At 45.7% G+C, this 10212-nt stretch overlaps 1 protein-coding gene across 3 annotated transcripts in view; it reads left to right on the top strand.

Annotated features, from left to right (window-relative positions):
- Positions 1 to 8725, top strand: part of pdgfra (platelet-derived growth factor receptor, alpha polypeptide) — a 26331-nt gene extending 17606 nt beyond the window's left edge. For 2 of the 3 annotated variants that reach the window (XM_030372730.1, XM_030372729.1), the window contains exons 22-29: positions 1033 to 1190; positions 1811 to 1926; positions 2630 to 2752; positions 3260 to 3371; positions 3573 to 3672; positions 3922 to 4027; positions 5283 to 5533; positions 6659 to 6806. In XM_030372730.1, the coding sequence (XP_030228590.1) occupies positions 1033 to 1190; positions 1811 to 1926; positions 2630 to 2752; positions 3260 to 3371; positions 3573 to 3672; positions 3922 to 4027; positions 5283 to 5533; positions 6659 to 6806 (1114 nt within the window). Of the gene's footprint in view, positions 1 to 1032; positions 1191 to 1810; positions 1927 to 2629; positions 2753 to 3259; positions 3372 to 3572; positions 3673 to 3921; positions 4028 to 5282; positions 5534 to 6658 lie in introns of all 3 variants that reach the window. The other variant, XM_030372728.1, reaches the window with a different exon arrangement.
- The last annotated feature ends 1487 nt before the right edge of the window (positions 8726 to 10212 follow it).

Genomic DNA, 10212 nt, shown 5'->3' with positions numbered 1-10212 from the left:
ACCCACAGCCTCCTTCACCTTAGACCCACACCCACAACCTCCTTCACCTTAGACCCACACCCACAACCTCAATCAACCCGGAGCCACACCCACAACCTCCTAATATATAATAATATTATAATAAACTATCAAAATATAATTTGCAAACAAAATGTAATAGCTTCTTAACCAGGAACCCAAAACATGTTTAAAATGTCAGTGTTATGTAGTACTGTTATGTTCTATGATAAAGGATCCACACTCAACCCACCCCGTTCACACTACCCCCCCCCCCCCCCCCCCCCCCCCACCCCAGCCTGTCTGGCATCTTCACGTAATCCAATCCCGGCTCTTAAGTGATCTCGTTTTCACTCTAACCCTATTACCATAGAGCTACCTGTTAATTGTGTCGATGTGGTTGAGAACCAAACACCCCCACCACCACCACCACCACCTCCACCTCCAACCCGTCACCCCCCCCTCTCCCCCCCAAGGGGGTCAACCGGGTTGCCTGAATGAGTCACGCCGAGTACACCTCAACCCCACCACAGAGATGTGTCAGTGGTGTTCCTTACCACCATGTGTGGTCCTTATTCCCACGATGCATCACTCCCTTACCCAGTCTTTATCTCGCCATACCCCTTTACATAAACGTAACCATTGAATACCGTAACGCAACCCTTTCTAGCTTTATACCTAAACTTACCCCAAAGCAACATAATATTGCTCAAGCGTAATGTCAACAATCACAGTTAAAATCCACGGAGAGGGAACATAGAATGCTCGCGCTCTCAAACTAAGAGGATTCTGATGTGCAGTTTTGCATAAAGTAGGGTGGGGCCTACATTTTATATTCCTAGAAGTAGGTCACTATGAAAGTTTGAATTGCAGTCAATCATGAATTCACAGTACTATCTTCACAGGCATTCAAACATTCAAAAAACCCTTTTAAAATCTGTAACTCTGCATGAAAACAGGACAGTATAGGGAAGTATGGAGTGATTCCCAGGCCGTCCTGTAACCGGTCTGGTTTTTCCTCATCTCGCCACACAGCTACGTCATCCTGTCCTTTGAGGGCAAGGGAGGAGACTACATGGACATGAAGCAGGCGGACAACACCCAGTACGTGCCCATGCTGGAGATGAACAGCTCCAAGTACTCGGACATCATGCGCTCCAACTACGATCACCCCCCCTCGCAGAAGGAATTCGGTGAGAGAGAGAGAGAGAGAGAGAGAGAGAGAGCGCCCTCTGACTGTTAAATAGAAATTCTTAATGTCTGTCTGTGTTCTCTGCCTTTTTGTTGGATAGGAGATTTTATTATGGTGGTTATTAACTCAACGTGTTGCTTTCACCTAAACTTCCTACCTATCACCAACTCTCACCTAATACCTAAGTGTAACTACTACAAACCTTAAACCTACACTTAATATTAAACCTTAACGTCATATTTTACCTTACAAATGTCCATCCTTAATCTATTACCAAAATTGGGCTTCCTTCATCTGATATACAATTTTGCTATCCCTAACCTCAGTACTAAATTTACCCTTAACTTAAAAAAGTCGACCTTGTCTCACTGCACTTAGCCGGGCATTAGCGCTGTATTTGTCTCCATGTTGGTGTAAGGCTGCACCCCTGTCAGTCTCTAGCTGTACCCCAGCCCTGTAATTACACAGACTGGATAATAGTTCCCTGGCTTCTCCCTGCCGCTAGCCAAAAACCTGGCTGGTGCAGCCGCTGCTATATTTACAGTGAGCGGGCGGACACCCCCCTCTTTTGGTCTGGCTCCTAACTGCCTGTTTTTATTTCATTCATTCTTTTCCATGCAGACGGTGAGATGGACAACCTGCTGTCAGAAGATGGCAAGGACGGCCTGAGCACCACCGACCTGCTCAGCTTCACCTACCAGGTGGCCAAGGGCATGGAGTTCCTCGCCTCCAAGAACGTGAGTCCACCTTCAACACCGCCGCTGGGTGCAGCCCCAAAGCGGTCAGACCCACTCTCAGCGGAAACCAGGGTTTTAAAAAAAAAAAACTAAAAGCTAGGTCTTCCTGGTTGGTTGGCAAGACATCACTTGGTGGGCTCTCTGCGAGTGACCTGCGAACCTGTTGCTACGGTGACAAAGGTTGGAGTGATGCGGTGGTGGTGGCGGCGGCTGGTGCTTTGGGCCTGTGCTGATGACAGGCCTGCCGCCCAGCAGGACTGCTTTTAAACTCAGGGTTCCTCTGAGATAAGCCGCCCTCGTGCCAACGACGAGAGGCGAGTGTGTTTGAATATAGCCGGGGACCGGCCAGGGTAGAATTAGCCTTCGCTCCCAGCTACTCATTCCCTCTCCCTGGTTATTATCCCCTGGTCAGGGCCGGCCATGTTTACACTAAGGCCCAGGCGTTGGAGGAAACACCAAGTGGAAATTCTAAAGGATTATTACAAATTATACCCCGAAAAAATGTCCCACAGACAGAAAGGCAGATTTAGATGTGGCGAGTAAACGCTCGACCGACCGACCGACTGCATAACAAAACGGATGTTTTCGGTCGGGTCGGTCGAGGACTTGAAGCACTGGGACTGGCAAACAAACAACAGTGAGGGACGGTGGAAGATGCTGAGTTTGTCGTTCTGATGGTGTGTATGTGTTCTGCCTCCCTCAGTGTGTGCACCGCGATCTGGCGGCCCGGAACGTGCTGCTGTCCCAGGGGAAAATCGTGAAGATCTGCGACTTCGGCCTGGCCCGTGACATCATGCACGACAACAACTATGTCTCCAAAGGCAGCGTAAGTCTATCTGTTTACCTGTCTGTCTGTCTGTCTGTCTGTCTGTCTGTCTGTCTGTCTGTCTGTCTGTCTGTCTGTCTGTCTGTCTGTCTGTCTGTCTGTGTCTGTCTGTGTGTCTGTTTGTTTGAAAGCACTAAAATTCAGCAGCTAGAGCAGGTTGTAGAAGGGGAGGTGGAAGGATTTAAGTTTGATCTCTCATGGTCCAGATGTCCTTCAGCAAGGCATATAACTGCTCAGTTTATATCTGGCTGACATCACCAATGGTGTGGGTGCATGTCCGATCGGGATGACTGGAAAGAAGATCAAAAACCTTGAGCGTGCCCAGATTAGGTCAACTCAAGTGTCTATTTTTTAGATTTCAATTAAGGCCAACCCAGACAATTGGTTGTGGTTTATATGCTTTATTTGAAATGAAGATGGCTTCCATGTATAGGATACAGGTTTTGTTTGCATTGATATGGCCTCCATGTGTATACATATTGATTGTGATTGTCTTGCGTTGAACAGACCTTCCTGCCGGTGAAGTGGATGGCACCAGAGAGCATCTTTGATAACCTGTACACTACCCTGAGTGACGTGTGGTCCTACGGGATCCTGTTGTGGGAGATCTTCTCCCTTGGTTAGTTTACACATCGAAGACACACACAACTTTAAGTCATAAATGATGTGTATATATCCGACTGTTGATGGGACATTTTCAGTGGGAACATTTGTATGACATAAAAATTACATTAAAAACAAAAGTAAGGCTTTCAAAGTAACAGGAAGTGAGATCATGGAGGTATCAGGAACTGATGAGAGCGTTGTTGTGGGTTTGAAGGTGGGACTCCGTACCCGGGCATGGTGGTAGACTCCAGCTTCTACAACAAGATCAAGAGTGGCTACAGGATGGCCAAGCCAGAGCACGCACCGAGCGACATGTAGGTGGCACCCCGACTGCATCATATTTGTATATGTGTGCACGTAAACGTTCCTAAATATACCTTTCTTCAGCTTTATAGTTATTTACAAAAGCAAATTTATAAATTATACTGGAATTATTCCATTATGCTAAAAAAAGAAGCCTCTTTATCTGCAGTTTTGAGCTAGTAGCTCTTGTGCTAAGCTACCTGTGTTTGTTAGCTTTTGTGCTAAGCTACCTGTGTGTTTCTGTACCTGGGCGTGTTCAGGTATGAGGTGATGATGCGGTGTTGGAACAGTGAGCCTGAGAAGCGTCCTTCTTTCATGGAACTGACCGAGGCTGTGGCCTCCCTCCTTCCCTCCAGCTACAAGAGAGTGAGTCTCTCCTCCCAACACTCTCTGAACTTTGACCTCTCCACGCTTAAACACCTGCTTTCTACCTCACACTCATGACCTCACAAAGTCATCCACAACCTGATACATTTTGTCCCTGAGACATTTTGTTCCTGAGCCAATGCAATGTGTTCTGCCCAAAGACCACTCCAGTTTATCTGTTAGTTTATCTGCATAGCACGTTAAAAGGTTTCACAGTAGATCGCTTGCCCTCTCGTTCACTAAAAGCTCTCAAACTAGGACCATGGGGTGATGATAGGGGGGGTGGTGTACATTTTTGTGTGTGTGTGTGTGAGAGAGAGAGAGAGAGAGAGAGAGAGAGAGAGAGAGAGAGAGAGAGAGAGAGAGAGAGAGAGAGAGAGAGAGAGAGAGAGAGAGAGAGAGAGAGAGAGAGAGAGAGAGAGAGAGAGAGAGAGCGCGAGCGCATGTGTGTGTATTAGCGTCTTTATGTGTTTCTGCGGTTTCTCGGGCCCCCAGGGTGACAACAGTGTAAAACAGGGTGCTGTGGGTGCTAAGACCTGTGATTAAAAGGTCAATGTACCAGCTGGAGGTCTTTCTCACCCACCAACACCCACCACCCCCGTGCTCCAACGCCCTGCCATAATGAGCCCCTTCAGGCTGTTAAACACAGCAGCACACATGGTCGATGAAGGACCTCACCGCCACTCCACGTGGCATGGGGGGGTGGGGGGGATGGGGGTTCAAGGGTTTAGTGTCTCCGCATACTCATGCTCACACACTCCCACGTACACACAATCACGCACACGTACACACACACACACACACACACACACACACACACACACACACACACACACTGCAGTTCCTTGTTTGCTCATTTGGGTTTAAGCAAAACAAACGGCCTCTCTTCCGTTATCAGGTCCATTGGCCGAGCATAGAATAGATTAGTTCTGGGGTTTACAGGCACTTAATGGACAGATAAATGTTTTAAAATGATGGTTTAAAAGAATGGAGAACACACTAATTAAACAGTCCTCTGCTGCCACATGACTCCAGTCTTACCACCGATTGCTGTCCTTCCTCCTCCTTCCTTTTCTACCATCTCCACATGCCTACCACCTTATCCTCCTAAATCGGAACAATTAAAATAGTCTTCAAAAGAGAGGAATATGAAAATAAATAACCTCGCTAAATTCTCTCTCCCCTCCCCCTCCTCCTCCCCATCTCCTCCTCCTCCTCCTCCTCCTCCTCCTCCTCCTCCTCCTCTCGCCTCCAGTGCTACGACCGGGTGAACCAGGACTTCCTGAAGAGCGACCACCCGGCGGTGACCCGCGTGTGCGTGGACACGGACTTGCCCGTCGACGACAACGCCTACATCGGCATCGCCTACAAGAACCACGGCAAGCTGAAGGAGCGCGAGAGCGGCTTCGACGAGCAGCGCCTCAGCTCCGACAGCGGCTACATCATCCCCCTGCCCGACCTGGAACCGCTGTCGGACGACGAGTACGGCAAGAGGAACCGCCACAGGTGAGCAGTTGGCACACTCTTGCAAACCGGTGTTGAAGCTGCTCTCGCTTTACGACCTTACCAAATGTCAGATTTCTCTGACATTTGGAAGTGTTGCTATTCACTGACCCGTGATTGACCGGCAGCAACGGATTCCCCGAGCCGATAACGGAAAAGAGGTCCCGATGGGTCAGAAATGTCCCAGGAGCGTTCTTGAATTGAAATTGGCTCATACAGAGGCAGACACAGTCTGCCACTACAGATATTCTCTTAGCGCATTTCACTCATTAGTAGCTGACAGAAAGCTAGGTCATTGCCATTACATTCAAATGATAGCTCTTTCAAATCCAACACACTAATTTTTTGTGATGCGTTTTTGAATGTGCTGTACCTACAATAACTACTACTATACGCACATCACGTCTGTTTGGGATTCCTACAGATACTCGCGACTATATCGTTTTTTAAAAGTGCTCAAGGCATATCTTTCAGCTATTTGTTGCCATTTATTTTTATACCATACTTTGGTATGGGTATAGAAATTACACAAATCAGCAGAAAAATCCCTAAGCAAGATGCTTAATGACCTGTATCTGAAATCAATGTAGGTCGCTTTGTATAAAAGCATCCACTAAAATACCCTAGTAAAAAGTCATGCCAAGGAACTGCAGATGTAACCTAGCATCCTGGCTAACCCTGACACATTGACTAAGATGTTTTCAATACAATACAGTCCCACCCCAAATAGATTCATGATAAATATTGAAATAGGCAGGGTACAACATCAAAGTGCCACCACAGTCACACATGGATGTAAAGGTCTAGCAATTACTGTATGTTGTATGTCCTGGCACTTAATGTACACACTTATTGTATGTTGTATGTCCTCACACATAAAAATAGTACTTAATAGTGTACTTAATAGCGTCTTACCCTAGCTATCTTTGTTGTTTACGGGGAATGGGTTAACCTAGCAATTATAAATGCTAAGCACTTTTTGTACCGACAGCGATGTATTGTTTCTCTTTCTTCTGACAAATGTACTTATTGTAAGTCACTTTGGATAACAGCATCTCCTGAATGCCCTCAAAGTAAAATGTAGAGGTCTAGCGAGATGCTGAGCGTGTTCCCGGTGTCCTCCCGTAGCTCCCAGACCTCTGATGAGAGCGCCATCGAGACGGGCTCCAGCATCTCAACGTTGGCCAAGCGAGAGGGAGAGACCCTGGAGGACATCACCATGCTGGACGACATGTGTCTGGACTCCAGCGACCTGGTGGAGGACAGCTTCCTGTGACCTTCATGTCCCCTGCCGGGACTCTCCTCCAGACCCTCCCCTCCCCCCCAAAGACCCTCAGAGACCCTCTTAGACTTTGGTACATGGACCTTCTCAGATACCCCCCCAGCCCTTCACCTCCGAAACCTGCCTCTTGACCGGGATTGCCCCACCAGGAGGAGAGAAGCACATACCACTTCGTCCTGTTCTCTTGGGGAGGGGGGGGGGGTCTTTTGGTGTTTGACTTCATGAAACGTCTCCCTGGGCTCTGCTCCCTAGTGGTCTTGAGGGAGGACGTGGTGAATACAACGACAATGAATGGACTCTCCGAGCCAGGGGTTCCAGAGCAGAGTTTGGTAGCGTGAGAACGGACTAACCACGCACCAACCGGGGAGAAAGAAAATCCAAAAACGGGAGGGATGAGGTTTCTTATTCCGTAGGGCATTTTTTTGTAATATACGTGCAACGATACAATCGAGGAAGGAGGATTCAGTTGTTTGGGTGAAAAATTACCACTGCATTAGCTTATCAGAACCACTAGAGATCCACTGTTTAGACGTGGCCAGTTTCCTTGGTTTACATAGAGATCGTGAGTGACAATCAATAGTCCCCCCCCCCTCGTCCCTCCCTCAACCACATCCCCCCTCCCTAATTATCACCTGATGCTGGTACAATCAGTCTCATTAGATTAAAAAAAGCACAAATTTTATGTTACAATTTTTGTACGTGACAGTATTATGTTGGCTAATGAAATGGCTCATGAAATGGCTAAAGCAACGGTTAACGAAAAGCAGCGGTACAAATATATTTTTTTACGTCAACAATGTGTAAACATGTAATGTTTGTGAATATTAGCTAGAGAACTGCCACAGAGTTGTGAGGAGAGGACTAACGGACGTGCCGAAGTCAAATCTTTATTTGTACCGTCTCCGCTTTCCCATGACAGCTTGCTCCAGTTATGGGTGTGTCTAAGAAAGCCCAGCCCAGCGTGATTGTATTGTACATAGATTGAGAGTGATTTTATATAACAGAGTTATTGACAATAAGATTACAGTATTTTATATGAAAAAAGAAGCACATATTAATCCACTGCATCCGATGGTTGAGCCTTGTTCAGAAATAGAAAACCAAACTCAAAATGTGGCAGACTATGGACTACACTTCTGGTCAATTGAGGACTTTCAGCTCATAACGTTTTACACTGCAGTTTTGAAGTACTGCTCCACAACAACACACACCTTGTTCATTTGTATTAGTCATGGAAACTACAACAAGAAATGATTCTCTACCAAAGCACAGAGGACTATGTTTGTTTCAGTTTAATTACTTTCAGTCGACCACACTTTAATAGAAGTTTCCTTTTGCCTAATATAACGCACCACAATGACAAAAATAAAAATAAAAATCTATGCCTTACTCTGCATGTTACCAAAAAGTAGCTAGAAGATATATAGCCATACCAGCATATTTGTTTACCAAGTAGAACCTTAGTATACAAATAAAAATACACCAGAAAGGAGAATAGGGAGAAGAAAGTGTTTTAGCTCCTTTGGAGGCGAGGGCTTTGGATCGGAGCCCAGACACTTGGACAGAAGCCGTATTCCTCCTGATCCTCCAGCTAAATCCAGCGCACCGTACACCCAAACTCTCCACCCCTCTCACTGGCACTATCCCCTCTCTGCCCTACTGCCGGCTGGAATACGTGGAGACAAATTGGCGCCAGTGCGCTTTCCTTCTTTATCTTCTGCTGCGCTAATATTGTTGTACGCATTGTCCTTGGCTTCAGTACTGCCTTCCCTGTGGTAGCATACACCTCCATTGGTACGTTGGGTCAGTATAGCCCCAGGCCGCTTCTCCCAATACACACATTATTACTCTGTTTTCCTATACATTATGTACATTCAGATGATTTATATTTCAATAAAAGATTTATAATGTAACTCTTGCCATGTCTTTTTGTTTGCTAATGTTTGGTTGGTGTTTAGGTATATTAGTTAGGAGATTTTAGGTTGAGGTATGATGTTAGAGAAAGTTCATTTTAGGGAGGTTAGATAAATTCAGGTGTTAGAGAGGGTAAGAGATTATTCAGTTGAGGCATTAGAGATTATGATTATTTACTTTCCCTAGTTCTGCACTAATTTCTGAGTTAAGTAGCCTACCTGCTTTCAATCATTTTAGTGATTGGGTTCACGCGTAACATTGTCAGAGTGTGTGTGTGTGTGTGTGTGTGTGTGTGTGTGTGTGTGTGTGTGTGTGTGTGTGTGTGTGTGTGTGTGTGTGTGTGTGTGTGTGTGTGTGTGTGCGTGCGTGCGTGCGTGCGTGCATGTGTGTGTGTGTGTGTGTCTGTGTTTGTGTTTGTGTGTGTTAGAAAGAGATATTGCGTGTGCATATATATAGCTGTGTGCGCTTAACTGTGGACTTGGAACGGTACATGCTGTATGTCCGTCCGACTGAGTCTTGAACATTAGCAGTTACTGTAATTTCCCACCAGAGGGCGCAAGTGTCAACGAAATATAAAAAACACCGAGGAGCCCTAAAAGCCGCGTCAAATGGTGGTCTGGCCTCAAGGCACCACCAATGATAACCAAATACCTGAAACAAAAGCCATGCTGTTTCAAGCTTTGAAGAGCTTCTCCATCTGTACATGACGGTTGTATGCTTTGCCGCAAAGAGGACCGTATAACGATATCTGTGGCCACTTTCTGCTGCCGACAAAGTAATGAGCTCCGGCATATTTAATATTTATCATTTTCCAATTTCTTACATATAAATAAAGTTATGGAAATGGCTACATCTTTTTGTTTTTATAGAAGAACAATTTCACAGTAGCCTATATTGCACAAAGTTGTAAAGCTTTTTTTTTTATAAGACATATATTTTTGCTTTCAACTAGCCTATAGATCGAATAGCCGGGACACATCTATTGTTAATAACATCGATTTTGATTTCTGTAATATTTTCAATTAAATCACATACTAGCTGATATGGCCTGGCCAGCCCCATCTTTCTTTGCATACAAGAATCCTAACATTGACACTCCCCAAGCCCTCCCAAAACCCCTCCCAAAACCCCTCCCCAAAAAACGACCACCTGCGCTGGTCTCACAGCAGGTCAGAGTGGACAGAACATTATTTTCATGTTATTTTTTTCTTCCGCCTATTGACTCGGAGGGGCTCAAATTGACACATTGTGACGATAATGTTTTTTACAAAATGATTTTTGGTTTTATGCAGTAGTGCTGGTTTTATGTCACGTAAGTGTTGTCGAATTAAAAGCAGCCACTACTACTTTAGAGAAACAGCAGCAATCAAGGTAAAGCATCTTATTTATGGCAAAGAAGGTGAGCAAAGATGCAAGCTTGTCTTTATGTCCTGGGTGAACAGCCTATCCTTAAAGAATCTGTATGAATACATTACTTATTTTCACA

The sequence above is a fragment of the Gadus morhua genome, chromosome 12 (assembly GCF_902167405.1).
Source record: "Gadus morhua chromosome 12, gadMor3.0, whole genome shotgun sequence".
NCBI classification, from domain to species: domain Eukaryota; kingdom Metazoa; phylum Chordata; class Actinopteri; order Gadiformes; family Gadidae; genus Gadus; species Gadus morhua.
The sequence above is the reverse complement of the archived record's forward strand: the minus strand, read 5'-3'. Positions and strand labels throughout refer to the sequence as shown.